This window comes from Mesitornis unicolor, unplaced genomic scaffold (assembly GCF_000695765.1).
Source record: "Mesitornis unicolor isolate BGI_N332 unplaced genomic scaffold, ASM69576v1 scaffold12326, whole genome shotgun sequence".
Classification (NCBI taxonomy): Eukaryota; Metazoa; Chordata; class Aves; order Mesitornithiformes; family Mesitornithidae; genus Mesitornis; species Mesitornis unicolor.
In genome coordinates, this window is record NW_010191710.1 from 6,899 (window position 1) to 31,552 (window position 24,654).

At 40.2% G+C, this 24,654-nt stretch overlaps 1 protein-coding gene across 1 annotated transcript in view; it reads right to left on the reverse strand.

The window, feature by feature from the left end:
- The window catches only part of LOC104542497 (pecanex-like protein 1), a gene marked incomplete at its 5' end in the record, with an annotated part of 24,459 nt that extends 988 nt beyond the window's left edge, over positions 1-23,471 (reverse strand). Inside the window, 18 exon segments of the mRNA XM_010186833.1 lie at positions 4,765-4,905; positions 5,393-5,419; positions 5,422-5,460; positions 6,332-6,768; positions 7,832-8,073; positions 9,822-10,096; positions 10,470-10,700; positions 12,561-12,711; positions 13,481-13,581; positions 14,367-14,597; positions 15,677-15,930; positions 16,360-16,575; positions 17,444-17,502; positions 18,541-18,670; positions 19,284-19,392; positions 19,769-19,946; positions 21,348-21,489; positions 23,321-23,471. Coding sequence (XP_010185135.1) covers positions 4,765-4,905; positions 5,393-5,419; positions 5,422-5,460; positions 6,332-6,768; positions 7,832-8,073; positions 9,822-10,096; positions 10,470-10,700; positions 12,561-12,711; positions 13,481-13,581; positions 14,367-14,597; positions 15,677-15,930; positions 16,360-16,575; positions 17,444-17,502; positions 18,541-18,670; positions 19,284-19,392; positions 19,769-19,946; positions 21,348-21,489; positions 23,321-23,471 — 3,114 coding nt within the window.
- Positions 23,472-24,654: the final 1,183 nt, after the last annotated feature.

The following is a 24,654-nucleotide window of genomic DNA, read 5'->3' on the forward strand; positions in this document are numbered from 1 at the left end:
GCAGGAACAACCAACTTGACCCAAATCAGAACCAAGTTCATGCAAAGTGACTAACAATTGAAAAAAAAAAAAGTACAGACATGGATTTGGGATATTTTGCTGCTCTGGCATTAAGAGTCTTAATACACCTCAGTGTTTTGCAGTACAAAACAGTACAGCACGGGAGTTTATCAGGAGCTGGGTATAAACTGTCTCCTCTAAGCCAAATCCTTTGCCCTAATTTTTTTCCCCTACTCACTGTGAATTCGAGGTTGACCTTTTAATTTAAATTATTCAAAGATGATCTAAAGTGAAAAAAAAAATATTACAAAGAGGAAGGGCTTCAGAAAAAGTGCACTCCCTTGGATGTACAGAACTGATACTATGATCTTCTGCTTCCAAGGAGCCTGCCTGATATTGAACATCAGAAGGTCCCTTTTCCACACAGGACCTTGTATGACCAAAGATACACCCTTAAGTTCTGACTGCCCAAAAGGAACCACAAGGATGCTCCAATAACACAGCTTTAAGTATCGCCAGCTCCATAGAAACAGAATTATCTCAAAATTGCCAACTGTGGGAAAAGAACCTTAAATTCAAGACAAGGTAAGGTAAAAAGCAAATAAAATTAGTTTTTACAATATCCAGGACAGTTCAGTTTTCAAGAGTTCTAAAGATACAGGAGGTAGAAAAGGACAGAAAACCACGAGTTATCTACGTCTTCCAAGATCAAATCCAAAAGAACCCCTTAATCCTCACCATACCCAGCTGGCAACTTCTCTCAACACTGAGTGGAGGAGATCCAGCTTTGCCCACTGCATGAGATCTACACTGCATCCACACTCACTGGAGAGCATTTCAGACAGGGAAGCACGGCATCTTTTGTTCCCCTTTTTTCGATGGAACAGCATGATATTTAAGTGGTCTGTTCAAGTCTGACTTGAAAGCTTGTCCAAATAAACTTCCTGTGCTGCTGTATAAAGTGAGGCCAGGAATATTCTATTCCCAGACACGTAAAAGATCTCTCAATAAAGTCCAAGTACTACAACCTTGTTGTCCAACTTAAAACTGGTGCCTTTGAGATAGCTAAGGGCTGACTCCAAAGGCATCCATAGTGTGGCTCCTTAAAATCTGTGCATATGCACCAGTTGTACACAGATTATAACTCGCAGCAACCATCCCCCAACGTTCAGTTTTGCCATCTGTTCTATTGTGACTGGAATTTATTTGATGCCCATAAATCACTATTAACATGCAAAATGATGTCAGTAGATAGTCAAGAAGGGGTAAGAATCTCTTGGGAAGTAAAAGGGTTCTTCCACCAGACAGTGTCAGATAATGCAGAAAGATAATACAGAGTATACCTTAATCTCAAAGTCCTGAGAAAAGCAGATACAACACAAGTGGTATTGCCCCATTTCATTTCCTTGAAGAAACCCTGTAACATCTTTGTGCATTACATAAACTGTGCTGTATTCTCAGCAAAATAAAGAGCAAAGTTAGGAAAAACAGCTTTTTTTCTATGCAGTTGAAAATTAACTGAGATGATGTACTGCTCAGAAATTCGCCCTCAGACATTAGTTAATACTCATCTAAGGGTGATATTACAGGTAAGTGTCACACCACCAGCAGCAGGTCTGACACATCCTACTCTTAACTCATCACAACAGTAAAATAAGTTTCTCTACTTTACACTAATCAAGAAACAGGATACAGAACACACACCTCACACGCTTGCTTCCTGCCCCCCCGTGCAATGACTCCCAAACTTTTGCCATAATTCTACTCCTGAATCCCTATTCTATACCCAATGCACAAACCCCAGGAACAACATGGTTGGCTCTTCTAATCTATTTTCTCTTTCTTCTTGTTTTCCAATCCATTCTCTTCCAATCCTTCCTTTGCTTACTTCTGCTTTTGACTAGTGTTTCCTTCCCCTTGATATGCCACCCAGGATGTGGCCACAGTTACTGGTACATAGGCAGTATTGGGATGTGTGATTCTCTGAAGCTGAACTCCATAGGGAGAGCACCGACACGAGGCTTTGGCTGGTAAACTGCCTGATGAGCAGCAACTCGGCAGGCAAGAATAATTTCTGCCTGTTTGCGGAAAGGACCACAGCTGCAGGATCAGAAAGGGAAGACTATCCCAAGAGCTAATGGCTTTACTGATACTAGTATGTAACCACAGGCAGCTGAAGCATGCAGTGGAAACTATGTCATCAAGTTAAATCCTCTCCTCCTAATCACACGTAGGATAATCTGGTGCTTTTCCCCTTTCTTCTTAGGTTAAAAGATGCTCTTCTAAAAAACCCTGCCAGTACGCTGCACCAAAAATAGATGAGAAGCATTCAGAACAGTAGCTTATGCTGACCTTCAAATCCTCTTGTTTTAATCTTGCTGTAACATCAATCACTGCACATGTCAGCATGCTGCAATTTGCAAAACGCATTCATGAACTCCTGAAAAAAACTGTCCAATGATACCAGGCAGAAAAGACATGTTTCAATAAAACCCTCTGCATTCACCATCTTTACAACATTCCTGATCTGCTACAGCTAACAAGGAAATTCCAAAAGCCTAACCTGAATGTAATTATGAAAGTTTACAATGGCCTACCTACAAGGTAACCCTACTATCTTAAGAGTGGATCATCAACAATGATACAACTATTCACAGAATGAATTTATTTACAGGCCCTTCCTTCACATACCTGTAACATCAAGGTAGACTTGGCACACACTGTGTTATCAGGGTATCACTGCTTCTTACCCGAGGTCTGCACATACACCCACACTGATGTGGATGTGGACTTTCAGACAACAAAATTCACCCCCTGAATCTAATTTGGAAGTAATGCCTTCAGGTGAGGTAAGCAGTCAATCAAAGCAAATTCTTATAAACTGTCAGAACTGACAAATTCCAAATGAAAAGAGAGTTGCATTGGTGAACCAATGCAGACACAATGGCAGTGACTATTCCCTTTTACTATTCATCACTGAAAGAATACTACAGAGTACTATACTATATAGAGCTGGAGGTTTTTTTTCTCCTAAAGAGTGCCTAAATTGAGAGATAAGTTTTCTAATGCAGTGAAATTTTATAAAATGCAGATATAACATGCCTAGGGAAAAGGGAGACGGAGGTTCAAGTCATAGGCTTTCACAAGTTTTAGTTACAGCAGATCTCCTTCTTAAAGGAAAGGAAACATCTATCATGTACCTGTTGTATAATAAAGAAACATCTACGGACAATCTTAATCAAGGACATAACCAGGTGGACAGACGATGGTAGGGCAGTGGATGTGGTTTATCTTGATTTCAGCAAAGCATTTGACACTGTTTCCCATAGCATCCTCACAGCTAAACTGAGGAAGCGTGGTCTAGACAATCAGGTAGTGAGGTGGATTGTGAACTTGCTGAAGGAAAGAAGTCAGAGAGTTGTGGTCAATGGGACAGTTTAGCTGGAGGCCTGTATCTAGCAGAGTCCCCCAGGGGTCCGTACTGGGACCAGTACTATTCAATATATTCATCAACAACCTGGACAAGGGAACAGAGGGCACTGTCAGCAAGTCTGCTGGTGACACAAAACTGGGAGGGGTGGCTGACACTCCAGAGGCTGTGCTGCCATCCAGTGAGACCTGGACAGGCTGGAGAGCTGGGCAGGTAGAAATTTAATGAAATACAACACAAAGCAAGTGTAGGGTCTCGTATACGGGAAAGAACAACCCCATGTATCAGTATAGGTTGGGGACTGACCTGCTGGGAAGCAGCACAGTGGAAAGGGACCTGGGGGTCCTGGTGGACAGCAGGATGCCCACGAGCCAAGAAGGCCAACGTCATCCTGGGGTGGATGAGAAGGGGTGGTTGTAGGGCAGAGAGGTTCTCCTGTACCTCTGCTCTGCCCTGGTGAGACCGCATTTGGAATATTGTGTTCAGTTCTGGGCCCTCAGATCAAGAAGGACAGGAACTGCTTGAAAGAGTCGTGAAGAGTCACAGAGATGCTGGAGGGAGTGGAGCATCTCCTGCTGAGGAGCAGCTGAGGGAGCTGGGGCTCTGGAGCTTGGAGCAGAGGAGACTGAGGGGTGCCCTCATTCCTGGGGATCCATTGGGAAAGGGCAGTGTCAGGAGGAAGGAGCCAGGCTCTGCTCTGGGATGTCCAATGCCAGGCAGGACAAGGGGCAATGGTCCCAAGCTGGAGCACAGGAGGTTCAAGCCGAAGATGAGGACAAACTTTGGTTGTGGAGTCTCCTTCTCTGCAGACACCCAAACCCCGCCTGTTCCTGTGTGACCTGGTCTGGGTGATCCTGCTCTGGCAGGGGTTGGACTGGGTGATCTTCAGAGGTCCCTTTCAACTCCTAACATTCTGTGATTCTATTTTCATCAGAATAATTTAATAACAAATACTGTTAACCGTTCAATTAAGGACTCATAGGTAAATTGACCCTCCATATTTGCTCAAGGATTGTCAGTTTAAGGTCAGGAAAATGAAGGTTGGATGAATGAGCGCAATGCCTGAGAGTTCATGACAAGAGCTGGAAGAAGGCAAGGAAGGGGAGGTGGTTGACTACATTTGAGTCATCATCCTGCATCTTTTGGATACAGTTGCAGAAATATCCCTCTGCTTCAAATTAGGATTCCAGACCTGCTCTTCCAGAAACAGAGACTTGGAGGACAGCTGCTGATCCAACTTATGTATCTTTGGCCTTGACATCTAGGCAGACTGCCACAGAATCAAGACACTGCAGTTTTTACAATCAGCTTGTCAACTTCTAAGCAAAACTTACATGGCCTTCCATGCCTTCCTGAGGACTCCAGTCTTTCCAGCTGTTTCTTCCAGCTTTTAGCCGTATCACCTCATCTGGCCACTGCAGCTCTTTCCTTTTTGACACGTTGATCCCTTCCAGTACTTGACTGGGATCCATTAACTATAAGTAGGAATCGAGTTTTGACTGTTAGTTCAGCCAAAATTTAAAAGAAACAGATAAATTGTAACCTTTTGCACACTTCCAGAGAACTGACTTAAACCCACAGAAATCCACTTCTGATGAATTTCAACATTGGAAACTCAAGCTCCAGGGTAGAAAAAAAAGCCTGAGCAGCACAGAATTTAGAAATCAGGCTGTGGTTTCAGACACAGCTGACAATATACCAGTTCACTGCTGTCTGAAGCAGCAGCTCTAGTTCCCTTTCCCACCCCTTCTTCCAGTTGTTACACTGGCTCATAGCAGGGTCTGAGGAGCTGGCACAACATAAGCATTGGCAGCATATGGTCCAGTAGCAGGGATGAGTCAAGTGATGGTAAGCTGTTAAAACTGACTCATCACTTCTCAAAACAGTATCTTAAGAAACAGTCTTGGAGAATTTACTGTTGGGCTGAAGAACTATCTACTACCATGGGTAGTTGAGTCCCACCCTGTGTCTGGAGGTAAACTGCTCTTTTTCCACAGGGGCAGCAGGAGAAAACTCCTGAAAACTTCTTCCTATCTAAGGACAACAGAACCACACAACGTCCCCAATCCAAGGAGACATGCCAACTTTGCCTGTACCATTACACAGAATAAATGAGCAGTTTCACAAAAGGGTCCTTTCCTGCCCAAAAAAGCTACTAAGCACGGACCTGCAAGATTAATTTGTTAACTTTGCCCACTATGATGCACTTTACTAAGGATTACTCTAAAATGAGGTGATACCAGCAATGAAATCATGTGTGTTATGATTTATCCTACTGAATACACTTCTTGATGTTTCCCACTAATACACTGCCAAAGACAGGTTAGCAGGGCCAATAAAAGCTAGAAGAGCAAGAATACAATTTTCTGAATTTCCACAAAACCAGTAAGGCTGTCATGATTAACTCAGTCAACGTAGCTACTCGCTGGTCAGTAAACCCAGACTTGTGGCAATAACCAAAGAACATGTACATATGAAAATGAGTAAATACATCTGGAAGTGAAAGTGAGTATTTTTACACTTACTTTTGTGGAAAAATCTACTTGGCTTAAAAGAAAAAAAGCTAGCTGCTTTCTGCCCTGAAAATGAAGCTTTACATGTTGGAATGAATAAAGGCAAACTAAGTATGAAGTGGAACTGAGTTCAGCAGACGTTCTCAAAGCTGCACTACAGAAAAACCACGTAAGTAATGTAAACAGGGACGTCTAAGCATGCAGGAAGGTTGGCTGTCCAGAAAGCCTTTTCCTCACATTAATTCTCCAAACATAAGTGCACAATGATTGTATACTGAGACATTCCAGGCTACGTATGTATTCAAAGGTAGCGATTTCAACAACATACAAGGTAACACTAAGAAAAGCATAGGAAGCAAAGGTTAACTTGTTCTTCTGGACTATTCACCTGGATTCTGTAAATAACGTCATCCTTTTTGGCTTGCATTTGATTTGCAGGGCTTGCATTACCACCTGACTGAGTTTCAGTTGCATTACTCCCTCCTTCTGTCCCTAGAAAGCCCACAAGGGCATGTTGTTTACAGGCTGGGATGCTTTGGCTGGAGCTGCTAGAAGAAGGCAGTCCATGCTGCGTGCTGACCCCAGTCTGGCCAGTAGGTTCCATTTGGTTCACCATAGATAGGCGGGACTGGATGGATGATGGGAGGTTACGAAGGGATATCTGACTGGTGGAAGAGCGCCGGCAAGGCACAAAGCCTGTTGTGGATGTGCGAAGAGATGAATGACGACTGCCGTAGCAATAAGATGAATGGCTAGCTACTGAGGCACGGGCAGGGGAATGTCTGACAAGGCTCGACTGCACAGAGTGAGAGCTGTGACTGGTGCCTAAAAGTAAAAGATACAGAATCAGGAGAGTTTAATGAAGCCTCCCACACACATTAGATTTCCAATACACAAATGTTTTAGAACTTAGATACAAAATTGATGGGTCTAATCAACAACATCTGAAACAGCTGTAGTGCAGAAGATCTGTTACATATCACATAGCAGAGCATTTGAGTACCTTCCATGCATCTTATCTAGGAATCTCATTCTCTTCAATTCACAATCCCTGCAAGACAAGCAGCTTGGAAAATGCTTCAGCCTTGCTCTTTCCACATTAACAATTTGTTTCTTAATATTAACACTTATTTTCCCATATTCAAAGCATTAAGGCAGGTAGAGACGTCCATGGTTCAAAATACTCCTCTTTCTTAATATGCTTGACTGCATGTTCAAAGATCGAGTCAGAAAACTTGTTAGAGCGAAAGCTGTTTTAAAATGAATTCAAATAAATTTAATGCACTCAAAGTGAAAAACACGAACTGCAGTTTATGAGCACTGGTGTCATTGCTCTTCCTTACTAAGGACTTGCAGATACCTCTCCCACAGCTGATGGACCTAATCACATCGTGTAAAAAAACCCAGTTCATTCAACTAGGTACACTTTCATATTCTCTGTGAGCAAATGCAGCACTTGGAAAGCTTTTTCTAAGCTTTACTGTTTAGCACCTCCCAAACTACACATCACTATGGACTCTTTAATAGGAGAGAATCCATTCCTCCAAATAAATAAGAAATAATGACATACAAAACAATGACATGTTCAGCATTTGCAGACAATAGAAGTTAAAAGATCCAATCTGTAGAGGTGTGTTAAAATAGATTAAATAACTTTTTATGCCAGCACAACTATACCCTTATTGCTCAGATCTGTTTGAGAACTCTGCATTGCAGAAAACAGCACTCTAGTTTGAGATGAATCCAGCAGGTGTTAACAACACATAACCAAATCACTTCTGTTTGCTTTTGCTTTTAACTTAGGCCCGACACAAAGAGCTGAAAGGGCAGTTCTGGCTATAGGATTGTACTTGTATAAGACTGCTGCTTTGTTTCATTTTAAATTTACCCAGAGTGGAGGGATGAGTTGGTGGATGAGCTGCAGGAAGAGCTGTGGGATGAGCTGCAACAGGAGGGTGTTGTACTGCTCCAGGTCCCTGCCCTGTAGTTGCGTTCCCCCCTCCTTGCGACATGCTGCTCTGCGACTCGTTGATAGTTGCATTGTTACTGGTGCAAGAAGCTCCACCTCCAGCATCCGAATCTTCAATATTTCCACCGCTATTGCAGCCAGCTCCACAACCTTTCCTTAGTCTGAAACGTAAGGCAATGGACACATTAAGCCAGGCCTCCTTATCATCTGGAGTCTAAGAAATGGTGACAAGCAAAAGGCTTTACTCAGCACAATCCACAGCATTCCCTAAAAATCAGATAAAACTTAACTTTATTTTCTCAGAATATGCTTTGCAAGTATAAATGCTGCTTTCTAAGCGACTGCAATTTTCTTCATGACAGCTGTTCAAGTAACAATTATTTATGATAAGCCAAATGCTCACATAAAATAGCTTTTGAAAAAACAGAGCCACCTCTGAAGTACAATAAAGAGATAAAATTCTAAATATAAATGCTGGTAGAACATCCTGGTTATTTTGTAACACTTTCGTAAAAAAATATACTCCTCAATACACCAGCATTATGGGTACTCCTGTACTGCAAAATCTCTGTCTGTTCAGATGAGCATCAAAAGAATGATCGTTGGTGGGGTTTTTTGGGTTAGTTTATTTTGTTGGGGTTTTTTTTCTTTTTAATGTATTTGGTTTCTTGTTACCTTCAGTAATGTTCCCACAGTTGTTTCAAGCACATATTGCGGTTCTTTTCATCCCAAATTCTTCTCATGGGAATTTTAAACATTCAGACAGTGGGTTAGCCAACATTTCCCAGTGTACATCCAGGCTTTTCACCGCATTGGTTGCATTAATAAACTTCAGATGGACACAAAAAGCACAGCACATTCCTCTTCCAATTCCTACCTTTTATTCTTCTTTTCTTTCTGTTGCATTCAGATACACTGAGTACTCCTGTCCAATTTTATTTGCCCCTAGGATCCAGAATCCCAAAACACACACAGCTTGGATCCAAAACCTATTCTGTGTCATGCTTTCACCTGCTATTCTATCCACGTGTCAGACGAGCAGATGGCGAGAGCAGACAGACACCACAGCCTGTAGTAAGTGTGGCATATTGTGGGGTGAAGCAGCACGGTCTGTTTCAATGTGCTGTAGGTGCCTAAGTGTAAGTATGACCATGAGAAGAGCTGCAGGACCGCTACAGCTATGGCACCAGCTCCTGGAACTAGCAGGAACTAGGACACACACTTCTGAATGCCACACACAGCTGCCACTGCTGCTTTTGGAGCCACAGTTGTAAGGGGCTGGAAGTGCAGTAAAAGTTCTCATGGCCTATAAGACACAACACAGCAATAGTTTTACTGGGTTACTGAGGGGTCACGTGGAAGGATCATGTTATTATTACTCCAGTTACTTGCTCTGGCAGGGTATTTATAAGCACTCATGAAATTCTGAGTAACAGCTAAAGCTCATGTTACTATGCATGAGCATACCCATACAACATCAGTATGAGCACCTGTATGCTAAGTGTTTGCCACACAGAAACCCTAACAAATAGTCCTGATTCTGTAAAGATGGTATTATAGACTGCAAAAGTCATGATATTAAAAAAAATAATACAGAAGTTGCATTGTCTCTCATTATCAGACCTGACATTAGAGCTGAAGAAGCAGATCTTGCGTCTAGACTTTCTGTCCTGTTTTTTCTGAGTTCCCATTTACATAGTTAGTGGTGTATTATTTAAATGCCTTGAAGATTAATCCTGTACCAAAGCAGTTGCCATATGCTACAGATGTGTCTGAAATAAAAAGTCAATGCTTATTTATTCTCATGTGACTGACTGTTATAAATTATGCTGTGAAGGGCCTGTGTAAGACCAGTTAATGGAATATGAACGCACGAGCACATACCAAAGACCTCATTTCCTCAGCTCACCTGTGCCATGTAGACACTATGAAGTTTCTGATGTTTCCTAAGCTGATAGCTCCCCCGAGGATCTCCTTAAGCTGTTCATGACTATCTGAATAGGAAGTAGTCAAAGGTGAGACGTAGATTGGGTATCCAATCGGTTGGTCACAAGAGGAGTTGATCATGTTCCTCAGAGCCTGTTTTGCGTTTTGGATGCTTCCTCTTTCCGGATTACGATTACGCAGAAAGACAAGCTCCTGCTGCTGCCCTGCCCACAGGCCACGCACACACTCCTTATTCACCTGCAAAAGCCAAGCAGAAAGGCTGTGTCAGAAAGGGACACAATGAGAGTGTGGGATGAGTGCTTTGCTATACCGAGGCTTTCACAAGTGTATGTGATATTGCACTGCAGAACTGTAAGCACGCATATTCACTTTCTTAAAAGGCTGAATTTACGGACACAGGCTACAGCAGTGAGAATAAAGCAAATAATAAGGTATTTTAATCAGGAAGTGATTTTCTGATTAAATACTACTACTATATGAAAAGCAGCAGTCTAGCTATGACAGATCAGGAACAAAAGAAGTAATGAATTGAGTGGATATAGCAGTTTAGTATCGTTACTAAAATATACCACAGCATACTGTCACATTGTGGAACGTGCACGAAGCTTACCTTAATGACCCTGAAACTGAGATACCGCTTATTCAGCATAATAATTTTATATTCATTGGTGCCATCATCCATCACGTGCCGCAGAGCAAGGAGAGACGGGGAGTTGGAAAGAACCGCGCTCCGCCAAGCAGGGTCCCCTTCGTGTGCTATAACTAGATTTTCTTCATGGGTTGTTATGGCTTCATAAAGCACAGAAGGATCATCATATTCATCTGGAGAAGTGAAGTGATCCTGTTTCCAAGAACACACGTTCAATAAGATACAGCAAACATTTCAAATGTAACAACATAGGAAAAAACAAATTGAACATTTCACACCTCTAACTCTTTAAAGGCTCAGTGCATCACACAAAGTTAGACGTCAAAAATATCAGATACCTACTAAAGAACGTTGTTAAAGATGACCTCTTTTCCAACAGATTAGTTCTGTTTACTTAAGTTAAAAAAGGAAGTAAACACAACAACAAAACTGGGAGGACCTATTACTGATTCAACTGAATTTCTAGTTCAGCATTACACTAGATTTATGTCTATTTATATTGCCAGCAGACACATTTCAGTTTTAGCTTCTCTGCTTTATTCACAAGTCTCCAACTGTAAAACACACTTCAGTAAAGCACCGATTATTCCCCGAGACTGTATTACATCAAAAGAGTGAAAGGAAGAAAAACAACAAGGTTTATCTGTATTTTCTATTAAAAAGTTCGCATTAATACTTGATGACAGACTATTTCAGCATCAGATACTACCACATAACTTCATTACTGCCAGTTAAACAGAAACACTAGATCTGCAAGTTCAATTCGGTATTAGGTCACATTACATCTTAGTTATAAAAGGGCAGTGGTTAAGTTAAAAAAGGATAGTGGTTAAGAACTAACACTGGCTGAAGCCTCAATATGCTAATGCACCGTGAGTGAATAAAACCAGCTTTTGTAAGATTAATAAAATAATGTTCAGGAAAAAAAAAGTTATTTTATTGTTTAGAGATCTGCATTTTCTTCAGTTTTCATTCTCTGACTTAATTCAAGCTTATTCCGCACAGTAACTCAAATCACCGAGAACACTTCAGGACTGTTGAAGTCGTACTTCTGCTGGTTTCAACAATGACTTTGTAGTTATTCTACTTTGCGACATGTGCTCCTAACACTTAACTGCACTCTGCTAAATTCAGGGAGTCTGTGTTACATGAAGGAGTCCAATGAACCACTGCAGGCTTTGGGGGATTTCTAGACTGCAATAAAGGCAAAAAATGCAACTTGATTTATTATTTGAGAAGTGCAACTCAGATTTGCCTACTTTTTATGATTTTCAATCTGTTCTTCTACAGTACCAGCACTTCCTCACACATGCTTATCACTCCAGACATGCTTTCTTGTACTTGCTGAATTTAGTCAATAGAAGCACTAGACAGAATTGAGGTTGTTCATGTTCACCCTCACCTCACTATAAAGACCAACCTCAATTTCAGCTTACTGAAAAGCAACATTCTCATTCCTACCTGAAACCTTACTGATGGGATCAGTAACATCAGTGTATCATCAACGTTATTCTCAGCACAAATCCAAAACATAACCACTATGAAGGAAGTTAACCCTCTCCCAGCCACGGCCAGCACAATGGCTTACACCCAAAGTATCTGCTATTACAGCCCTTCAAAGAAAAAAGAACAAGAACAACTCCCATTGGACAGCTGGAGAGGGCTGTGCATCTTTGAATGGCACAACAGCCTTTTGAAGCAGTTACAGATGTGTCAGGAAGGGAAGAGGGAAGGAAGGCATCAGAAAGGCTGTTCATAGGGGAATTATCTCTAGATGGATATGAAACAGGGCTTGATGTGTTCTCTGATCTACATTTGATGTAATTTTCAAGTTCTGAGCATAAACTGCACTCCCTCTTCCTCTGTATCACCTTCCAGATGAGCCACAATAAAACAAAGGACACAACATGACTCTTGTTGTCAGCTGTCCATCTCTACCACATGCCCTTTTATTCTCTTCCTCTTTTTTCTCTCTCTCAATCACTTATTTTTAAAAGAGCGAATGCACAGAAAGAAAAAGAACTGGACACATCTTCCCATGCAGTCTCTCACCTGATGTAGCTTAAGTGACATCCGTATTCCAGGAACCACTACTTTCCTCAGCAATTCCATGTCAGCAAAGATCCATTCATCTCTAATTGAAGATATACGGAAGTCACCCTTAAATAGGGCATGCAGGCCATACAAGAAGGATTCCAGATTACTGTCGAGGGGAGGAAAAAGAAATAAAGCCCAAATATTAACTGAAACACAAACATATCCAGTATTTTCTGCTCGTCAGTGATAACTGTGATCTGTACAGAAAGGCACACAATTTTTCTCTACAAAAATAACTTAGAGCATAACACAGGGAGAGGAGAACGTACGATAAGGATGTGTGTGTAGGCAAAGCCTGGACACTGAATGTCTATGTGCACTGAACGGGTAACGAATAAACCATACGTGCAACAGGCTATTTACATGGACTAAAGCAAACAGGAACACTGTGAGGAATGCTTGGCTTCATTCTGAAGATTTTTAAAGACTGGTTTTCAGGGAATGTAACAGTACAATGGACCAGCTAAGGAGGACATGTAGCTTCAGTTGTGCATGCTTTGGTACAGAGTAAAAATCTTGACAACTTCCTCATGTTTAAAGGCATAAAGGGCCCATACTTGGAGCAGGAAAAGGAGCTTACTTTTGAACTTAATCAGTTGTTTTTTTTCATCAGTTATCACAGGTGCTTACCCACACCAGAACTCTAACTTTGCATTAGTGCAATAAAACAAATGCTCAAACTCAGGTTGTCCCTCATTTGCTGTTCTTTGGTTATGTTTCACTGGCTGTTATAACAAAGACAAGTCACAGTACAGGTTAAGGGCAGTTAACTTAAATAACTGTTCCATTTATGAAGAGGTACTCATCTAACACCTAACTCAGGAACCCTGAGGGCTTCTGATGAAGGGAGGCTTACAACAACAGTACTTTCTTACCTAGACATATGATGTGAAGCTGTTCCCAGTGCTCTCCGCCCTAGAACACACAGTCCGTAACATAATGTCACCAGAGGCGAGTCTTTACTCGAATCCAGTGGCTTGTAGTAACAGAAGGAGAAAGGAATAGTCAGGTGAATGGAGGAAGGAAATTGTCATGGAAAAACATCCTGCCAGAACAAAGAGACCCAGACACCTACAGAGGCACACATACTCTGTGATGCCTACCACATGAGTGACTCTGGCTCATATTTTCAATATGAATCCTTCCTCAAAGGCAACACGACTTTGATTAGACCATGTACTTTTTTTTTTGTAAACAGTAACCAGTCAAGGCATCCCTCTACAAACATACTAATGTTTCCATTTGAAAGGTGGAAGGATTTGGAGAGAAGAAAAGGGTTCAATATGCGGTGATAGTTTTTTAGGAGGTAACAATTCCAGTGGGGGAGTGGAACAGTAGAGCATGACCACTAAGAAACAAGCAGTCAGTCTTATAAGCTGGCAACAGGTATTTGGGGTTTTTTTGGGTTTTGTTTTGGAGTTTTTTGTTAGTTGATTTGTACTGCCATCTAAGCACAAAACATCAATTCCACAAACATATTCTTTTGTATGTATATAAATGCCTAAGATTCAACTGATTCATCTGAGCTGGTAAACAAAAATGTGTTAATGAACAGGTTAAATCATACACCACTTACAGAATTTATTTAACTTCACGTGTCAAGAGCAGATGATCTAAAACCAGTAAACTATAAACAGACATTTCAGTTAGAATCCTCTTTTAAAAACCATTATCAAAGCAGCCTGTAAGTCAAACCAACAGATGAAAATAAAGAGACCATCCTAGAACAGCGGATGGCTTTTCTCACACATTCGTACTTACCTTTTCTCTTCGAGAGCAGCAGTATTCTATCCAGTTCAAATATATCATACAGAAACTCTCTCTCGAGATCCCTGCTAGACGGTGGTCATAATCTTCATCAATATTGGGGTTAAATGTTGGGTCGACGTCAACGTAATTGCGGTCTGTGCACAACCGCAGCCCTTCCTGCATGGTCTCGTTAGCTAACCATTCCTCTAGCTTGGGAGATGTGGTGACATAATAGATGATTCCCTGAAAGAGCAGCAGTTAAGAGGATGAGTCAGCATTGCAATAAAAAAAATAATTAAAAAAAGAGTCAGCAATAGCAATTGTTCCAACTCATTTGCATTATTTTCCCCTAATGAGCAAAACTGATACACAGCAGCATTTATTTAGCTTACAGATGCAACAGATTGGCACAGAAAACACAATACAGGTTTGCATAGCGGCATATTTTTCAAAGACTCTCAAGATTTCTGAAGCATGCACTGAAGTAACAGAAAAAAAGACAGGACAGGACTCTCACCATAGTTTTGCAGAAACACAAATACATAGGATTTTTTATCTCGTTAACGTGCAAGCTTAGATATTGAATTTCTAACGAATTCAAATGCTAAATAAAAGGCAAGACAGTTTAATACCCTTGAGTTTGAGGGGGAGAAAAACCCACCAACATAATGTGTGTGCGTGTTTAAGTAAGTATGTATTGTGGAAATATTTCAACCTGAAATTGTTCACTCTTTGAAAGAGGGCAGCTTACGAAAGATCGAGCAGCAAACTGATTTATCTGAAGGGATCTGAGGCCTAGAGTTCCTCTTATAACTGCAGGGCTTTTTTTGCTGTTGTTTGTTTGTTTGGGTTTTGTGGGTTTTTTGGGGGAAGGGTGTTTTTTTGTGTTTGTTTGTGGTGTTTTGGTTGGTTGAGTTTTGTTTGTAAAAACCCAAACAAACACACACAGGTTTGGACAGCCTCCGAACACTGAAGCAGATTGGCTTTCTTCAAGAGAAACACACTATTTATTTAACTTTTCATTTACAGTCCAGCTATTACATTTGGGCAAGGCCCTTAAAGTTTCTACTTCAGCTTCAGCTAAAACATTTTCTTTCTGTTCCAGACTTTAGGGCCATTGTCCTGCTGATGTATGAGCGTACCAAGTAATGATCAGTGCAGTACACTCTGCCCTCCTTTGATGAAGTTGTTCATACACCTATAACTTGTATCGCATTCAATGATCCTCATACAAAAGTCATTAAACCTCCAAGACATTAAGCAGTTCCCAGATGTAATCCAGACCACCTCACCCTCAAGGGCTGTACTGATTTGAGTCATACCTTCACATAGTAAGTGGTGAGAATTTTCCGGAGATCAAAGACTTGAAGCATGGAAGCTGCACTGTTGTCAGTGATGCTGTAACCCTCCAGAACATACTTTGTCACAAGCACTTCCCAAGCCAGCCAACGCTGCCCAAAGGCGGCATTAAAGGAAAGCATGTGAGGAAGGTGACCTGGTTCACAGCAACAAAACCCTTCATCTTCCTCTACACCTTCAGTGATGGCCTCCACTTCTCGCTGCTGGCAATAAGTTCCTTAGCAGAAAACAGAGAAAAGAAGAATGAGTTGAACACTTTATGTGATTCCTTTAATGTTGACTCGTGTTTCAAAGTGTTTACAATTCAACCGATCTCCACTTGTGTTTCTGTAACACCAAGTGAACTACCTGCCAATGAACACAAAAGATTTGGATAGTTTAATTTTATCACTCTAGCATCACGTTTTAGTTAGGTGTTATCTAAGACTCAACTATGGTAGCCATGTTGCGCTAAAATGGAAAGAGAGACTTGGCATCAACTCTGCCAGAGCGAGCTAGTTCTCCTCACAAGTGATGGGTGCTTAAAGAGGCCCTACTGCCCACTTTCAAAGCAATTAATTTACGGGATGGAACTGAAAATAAATAAGTTTCCAAAGCAGAAGTCTACTTTTCAGCACAGATTGTTAAGGAAGTGTAACACACTCACCTCTGAATTCAAGCCCCCTCAGCTGGAAGGTGACCAAGCCATTTCCTATCTCTATAAGGTGTACTAGTGCATTGAGGTAGTCAGAGGCTAGGATGAAGCAGTCCCCAGTACTGTAGTTTCCCCACCGACCCAACAACAAGTCTCCACATAGGCTGTGCTGAAGGGAACGGGTTAAATGTTCATAGAAGATTGAATTCAGGTTGTTATCATCTGAACCTGCAGGAAGATTACAGTTGAGTTATTAACTGAATCTGCAGAAAAACATCAAGCTTGAATGTAAATTATCACTTCACGGATTGAATTCTACACTTTTCTTCACAGCAATGTTTTTTTTCAAGGTCCTTCTCCACTCCCCCGCCCCTGCCTTTTTTAAGAGAGAACTGCACCAAATGAATGCTAAGTGACGTTTAGTATTTTTGACCAGACTCTTTTCCCTTCTTAGTCACTCCTCCATTTTCCAAATTATTCTTTCAGCTCAACTCACGCATGGCCCATCAATCTATTCCACGTAAGAAATTGTAAAAGCAAATGAGCACAGAAGTTATTCATAACAGTATGACTGTTATACTGGTCTCATCACCACGACATTGAGACACCCTCAAATAATGTTTAGCTTTAATTACTTAAGAAGAATAAACAGCAAGACAGCGTAATGCACACTACGATTATAAATAAAGAAGTAAAGCAGACACACAGGAAAGTAAAGGGGAAAGAAGACAAACTTAGAGGAGAGTCTAAAGAATAACGCAAGAGAGATGAGAGAGGAGAAAACAGCAGCAGACAGAACAACAAAGAGGTTGGGCAGGGTTGGAGAAGATCAGAGGGCAAACTGATCATGCATCCTATAAAAATCCTAGGAAAGCCATTTACATTTGAACAAGAAAACAACAAACCACTATGCAAATAAAAAACCCACTACAAAAAAACCCACAAAACACCCACAATAAAACCCCACCACCAACCACCCCCAAAAAACCCAAAACCAAACCCAAACCACCCAAAACGACCACCCACCAAAAAACCCCAACCAAACAACAACAACAACAACAACAACAACAAGATGATGTCAGATTAGGAAAGCTACCTGGATTTCGATCCAGCTGCGAAGCCAGTCTTGTATTTGAATGATCCACACGCTTTGTGCTGAAAATAGTAAAATAAAGCATACTTAACACAAAACTCATTATTGTAAGAAAATCTAAGGGAAGAAACTACTAACAGAATAAAAATGTACAAGAATTCCCACTGAAATGGTTTCAAAAGTTATTTTAAAACAATTATATATGCAAACTTGCTGCTCTGCTCACATGTAAAAGTATTCCCTGCATGTAATACCATTATGATCCAATACCTAATAAGCAGGTAGCCACAAAACACTCTTCAGCTTTAGATGTGTGTACATATTTCCTTCAACAGACATCATCAAGTTTTAGATGTGACAAATAAAATAAAAGCAATTCAATTAGTACAGCTAACATTCAATTAGTGGCAATTTTCAGCAAGTTGTTATTTCGTGGCTGAAGTTACAACCTTGACACTTATCACAAGGTCTGGAACACTGTATTTGATCTGTTCTGGTGTTAGAAGGGAAAAAAAAAGCAATAAAGCAGTGAAATTAATTCTCCGTAAGCATCAGAAGTATCTGCACATCTTCCTCTACGCTGTTTCTCTAATATTTCATCCCAGTAACAGTGGACTTTGGAGGAATAAAACACAGGGAGGTATAATCTCACATGAAGAGTCTTTTACTACTGATTCCACCTTGAGCAAAAAGATTTACTTTAAAGATGTCTATACTGAAGTTAGCCAGTTTTATCTGCAAAATAAGCAATATTACACAGGTAAAATAAAGTTATGAAGTGCCCCAAAAAACCTCTTTGTACATAAATTCACTAAAGAAAATTGCACAATTTGTATGCTTAAAGAAGTTACCAGGATGGCATACCTCTAAGCAGAAATTACTTAAGAAACTAAAGTGAATATTGCTAGTATCAAAACCAGCTGCTGTGGTATTTCAGAACCAAGTCCATTGCAAATTTCAGTGCTATAAACTGGTTGTTTTCTCACGGAAATACATAGCAGCACTTGGAGGGGAAAAAACCCAACCAAACCAACACATTTAGCCACAGTTACATGATTAAAAATGAAGGACACAAAATTTAAAGGTCTTATTTCACCTACTTGTAGTCTCTTTCCCAGAATTTGACAGGCCTGGCATATGAAGTGATGAATATTGCACTTCCCAGAAAAGGATTCAGTGGAGTAGAGAAGAAAGCTGACACAGCTGCTTGGACAAACAACATTGCAGAATCTGCAGCATGAAAGAATTAAGGAAAGAAAAGCAACAACTCCTTTCTTTTCAAGCTTCTGTGATAGTACCTGAAATAGGCAGCAACGGCAACTGAGAGCAAAACAAGATCTCCAAGAATTTTAATGCAGCAAAGTACCGTTACAGTACATCCAATACAATAAGGAGATGATGTTTGCTTTTAAAAACAGAAGTAAGTGAAATTCTGGCACTAGACATGGTAGTCTCTCTCAAAGCTCTAGAGAATACCAGCTCAACACTCCATTCAAACCAGCCTACAGAAGAGTGAAATCCAAGTCTCAAGAACTAAATCCATAGTTAGTGACTCTTGAAAAAAGGAATGACTGTCAGAAGAAAAAGCTGTGTCACTTTTGGAACGAAATAAACTCCTGTTGCAGGTTTCTTTTACATCAGAATTCTATTCCTACTCTTTGTTAATATGCTATGAACTATACAGTAGCAAAGGCAGAAAGCGTGCACAGTCTTTCACAAATACTCACTAGACAAACCTGTTCATTTAGTAGATTTAGCCCATAATACATAATCCACTATAATGCAACATTCAGAAGTTATAAATAGGCGGCTTCAGGAAAAGGTTTGTATTTTCAAAGGATACGTGGCACAGCAAAGGGCTGGGCAAAAGCATGGAAGGCAGATCCCCACGTGATCTGCCAGGGAGCAATGTAGGTATATACAAACCTCAATTTATAAAAGAGTTCCCAAAGCTACAGAGGTAAAAAAGAGAAAAAGAACAAAATCAGTGATTTGGCTGAGAATCAACGTGCTTTGCAGCACGCAAACATCCCAAGGAATTTACTGGTCACCCTAGAGTTCTCTCTGCTATACCAGAAGCCTTGAGACTTACAAATAGGATGTAATCATGATTCAAGTAACACAATATGTGCTTCACTGTTTTATTAGCAAACTCATGAGATATTTAGCAAGTTACATATGCTTTCTCAAGCAAACATAAGTGAAGGAGAAGTGTTAGCTGTCTTATAGCATATTGATTACTGATGATCTGGAAGATTACTTATCAGTTAGGACTGTCTGTTTTTCCCTTTTGGATGACCTGAAACACCTAGAAATAGAGAAAGTTACCTTGCTGAAGAGTATGGACATGAAGAAGAGATCTAGCAGCATGGTCTCAGTAAAACTTTTGTAATCAAAAGTAAAGAAGAGCACTGTGAAAATAACAGTGACGTACTGGCACGTTGGGCTACTGAATGATGAACGCAGTAACTTCAGGCCAGCTATTGTGATCATTAAAGCACCCAACCTGTATAAGAAAGCCACACAAAACAGTTACTTATCTGCTGTCCGAGAGGGGCTTAAAGACCACCTAAATTGTTGCTGACATGCAATTTCAAGGTTTAGATGCGAGTTTGCTTTCGGAGCAGGGGAGGGCGGTGGTGGGTTGGTTTGGTGGTGGTGGGTTTGTTTTTTTAAGACAACTTCAAGTTGTTTTTTTGGGGTTTTTTTTAAGGTTACTATCCCAGTCTATGAGTATTCTCAAGCCAATCAATGTTCAATGATTAGCATTATTTGTAAGTTTTTTGCTAAGCAAAAGAAGTAATTAAATCGTAGCTGAAATATCTTTGAACAGAAACTTGGCCTTTAATTTAGGTTATGAATATTAAGAAGCAAAAATGCTAGAAGTGCTCTAGGTTAATCAGCAAGAGTATTTTACTGAACACCGGACTGTCATTATTTCCTGCATGACTATGGTGCTCTAGCTTAAATCGGGGGAATCACGACTGAATTATAAACTCAGTGATATTCTCTTTTGGAGACAGACCAAAGTGTTACAAAAATAATGTTAAAGTAATGTAATGGTAGATTTCCTCCCAAAGGGCAGCTTGTCCCAAGAGTCATGAACCCAAAGCAAGCACTTATGAGATTCAGTGATTATGAAACTTAAAAAACCAAACCCACACCCAAAAAATGCAACTTGCCCCTCCCCTCCCGAAATGCACATTCCATTTTGATTCAAGATTTACTTTCTCTACAAAACTTCTGTTCTAAATCAGAAGTAAAGCCACCCAGTCTCTGTTCTTGAAGGCAAAAATTGCAAGACCCGTTATTGAATTCTCATTTGCTGAGACAGTCAGATACACAGCTCAAGGGATTACAACTAAGGCTCAATTTAAGAGGCAGTGTGCAATTCCATCTGGATACAGATTATACTTAGGGGCTGGAAGGCCTGGGGAATTCCTTGATGAGAGCAGGAAGCTGCAGAGTGGCTGCAAAATGGCACAACCAACTCAGGGAACATCACACGAGTCTTAAGTTTACACCTGACAAAATACCTGAGCACACTGCTGCTATCTTGAACTTGCAGTCCAGATAATCATATTATAGACTGGAGATCAACAGTAAAATTCTGAGATCACACTATGAGACAATTCTGCAACCTGCAATCTTTGTACTATAATGCTATGAATTGAATGATTTCCCTTCGTGTGGGTTCCCACTCTAACACTGTAATATTCCATACAGTTTAAGGCAGTAAGGTGACTCTGTTCTACAAGAGCTTTCAAATAAAGAAAAACTTTATTTATTCTTTGCCTTTCTTTTAAGGCAATAGCAGGAACTGCTTTCCCATTGAGGCCAGAACTCACTATTTCATTTCCCACCACAGCAGACACACTCAGATTCTTTGATAGCCTTTTCTACTTACTCAGTATCCAGTTTCTTTGGACTAGCAATATTCTTAGCGCTGCTACTAAGCTCATTGAGGACTATCAGTGGATAAATAACATTCTTCTCTACAAAAAGGAGCCAAATGTGAAGTTTCTCAAACCACATAACATGTGCAGCATCTATCAAGACATTAAAAAGAAATCAGGTTGCACTGTCAAATCAAACTCAGTTAACAAAATAAAGATTCTTAAATAAAGTAGCCCCAGTAGAGTTTTTGCTCTGTTAGACACCTAGACAAAGTGTACTACAACACAACAGCTTGCAAGCTACTTGCTTACTGCACATGGCAGGAAACAAAGTGGGCTGCCACTTTTTCAGTAAATTCAGCATTGATACTGATGAAGCTGTTTGACATTACACATTTTATCTTATGCAAAAGAATGTTTTCCAATCATATTCAATCAGAAAGACTTCTGGTTTACAACTCTACAATGTAGAGGAATATACACGACTTGTCAACACAAATGTCTGAGACTTAAGAACTTCTTTGAAAGTTCTACAATAACTGGGAAATATAACAGGATTTATGCTTCAAATCAATGCAAATTAAGATAAACAGAAAGTTTATTTTACAAGCAGTACAAATACAGGCTGGAAGAGCTTGTCAAGTTATGTTAGACATTGCTGCATACATAAAGGTTTAAAAGTACATCTGAGAGAGGCTAGAAAAAGGTCCACCCCTCTTCATTACCATCAATGACAGCACAAGCCCAGATGAGCCCCAGCAAAAACTGAGGTTCCTTTTCTACAACAGGAAAATGTCCTTTCTACATACTGACATGGCATGAATTCTCTTAAAAAGCTACAGGGACCAAACTGGGAGATGCTATGAACTTGTATTTAGCATTACTGGATATTAATTTCATCTTTCCTGAAAACACTGCTACATATGGAAATACTGAAGGTATCAGCAAAAGGGCACCACATGTAGCTTCTCTAGTTTTGCGGATTAAAAACCTAAGGCATACAAATACACTTCTCAATTCTTCCTCCAAACAGAGTTGACATATTACAATTATTATTTATCAATCTTTACATTCAGTCACTGAAAAGAAGCCCAGAATTTGGACAACAGTGAAAAGACCACTCTGTATAGGTGCTACAGAGGTGGGTTAGGATTTAATTCTGCTAATTCTCTGCTCCTGAAAGCAGCAGAGTGCTCATTTGCTTTTTATTACTGTCTTACCTGGAAAACTAACGGAAGAGAAAAAAAAATAAAATAGCTTCTGTTGTTTCTAAGCCTTTTTGGACAGAAATTTCTTAAGTCTGCCACTAACAATCAAAATGTTTAAACAGTGGAGACCCGAGAATCCACTGCTATGTTTATTCATACTGGAAAACAGATCAACAGTATAACTAACTTCGTATTTTCTGCAGCTTTCAGGGAAAAATTGCATGGAAATGTAGGCTTTGACATGAGGTGCAAGTGCCTGACAATCTGCAGAGCAGATCAACCAGCAAGACTGGTGCCTTTGTGTCTTCCCATTAGTAGGCCACTTGCACTACGTTCTGTTGTTAAACACAGCAACAATTAAGAATTAAACCCGTTCTGAGATGAAGTCTCTGAGAGCATTCACCATACCCAACCCTCCAAAACACAGCACAACTTACTATCTTGTAGAAACACCTACTGAAACACGCTCTGCCTCAATTTTTCTAAAGCTAATCACTAGCACAAACTTTGCCACTCCAGACTTTGAAGACTGTGCTTCAACGCAACTGCTGTGAGACAGTGTTAGTGCATGTAATACATTATCATAATCAGTTAGGAGATATGTAAAACTTCACAGAATCAAAGTATGAGGCGCTGAGAAACGAAGACGTTTCTAGATCAGATGTCATTAAATACTCCAGTGGTGAGAATAATCAAGAAAATAAGTGTATAAACAGATAACACAAGTTGGTCTGCAACTACAGCAAGTTCAAAAGCGTGTCAGGAATGATACTTACTTCGAACTTCAAACTGATAGTATTCCTTGGTTTTCAGCAGCGGGTGAGAAAAGCAATGCCAAGGAAGTTGCTTGCGGAGTTGAGGCAGAACATAATGGGTCACAAAGCCTACTGTACCCACCAATGCATAGAGAACGTAACTTAAAATAGGCTAAAAAAGAAGAAATGAAGACATTAAGGTTTGCATTTTATAAACAAAATCATACACTAATAATGTAATACCTTTTCCAGCACCTAGGCAGATGCTCCTGCAAAGTAAGTGGGGAATGTATTTCTTCATGAGTACTATCAACTTTGAGATCAAATCAGAAAAGCCTGTGAGAGAATCACTAACAAATTTTGACTAAGTTGGGAAGTATTTAAAGCAAAAATAGTACACGAATCTTCCTTCATAGTCCATGGCTTCTGACCCATCTCTATTTCATTTTATAAATGATAAAGCTATTATCCTCTAAAGACTGAAGCCAATTACATTTCCATCTGCTGGATGAAAGAAGATCTAAGCATAAGGAGACACAAATCATTAATCTTATATTCTCTTGAGAGGATGGTGAATAAGAAAGCCTCCCATGTGAGGGCTGTGAAAGCCTCCAAAAAGACCAAACTCTTTCAGGGCAGTCACAAAATACTACTATATTAACATGATACCAAGACTGGATTTCACAGTAACGCTTTCTATGTATTAGAAATTTCTCTGAATTTCTAGATGGCATTGCAAAATTAGGATTGCATTACCTCGTTATAAGCTCTTGATTCAGAAATTTTGTGAAGCCTAAGCCTATGGAACTATACAGCTGGTGAGGAACATACAGCCAGGTTTCCCAAATGAGAGTGCTGAGGCCCAGCCACACAATGGAAGAGAAAGTTTCCTTAGAACAAGCTAGTACAGCTGCTTTAGTTTGATACTTCACCCCAAAACCTGAAGAAACAGGTTCTTATTTTGACTGTAGGGAGCAGAAGAAGGGTAAAATCCTTCTAAAATACATGCAAGAAACTTCCATTTGGCTGACATCAGCTAACCAATTGTTCCATTACAGGAATATCAAAATACAAACTTCAGTAACTGCCACTGTTTAAGCAAATGCCTTTGCTTAAACAAATTCAAGCACAGGGTCTGGTCCCACGTCATCATCATCATCATCAAATAGGAGCATTATATACAATTTTAAAGTATCCAAAGCAGTAATGTTTGCTAGACTGACAAGTAAAGAAACCCTTGAATCTTAAAGGTTCTTTGAAGTCCTGTAAGTAACTGCTTGAGTAAAGGGGTACTCCCCTATACTATGGTCTACAAGCAGCATGGAACTGCTGAGTCAACATTCAGCTCCTCAATC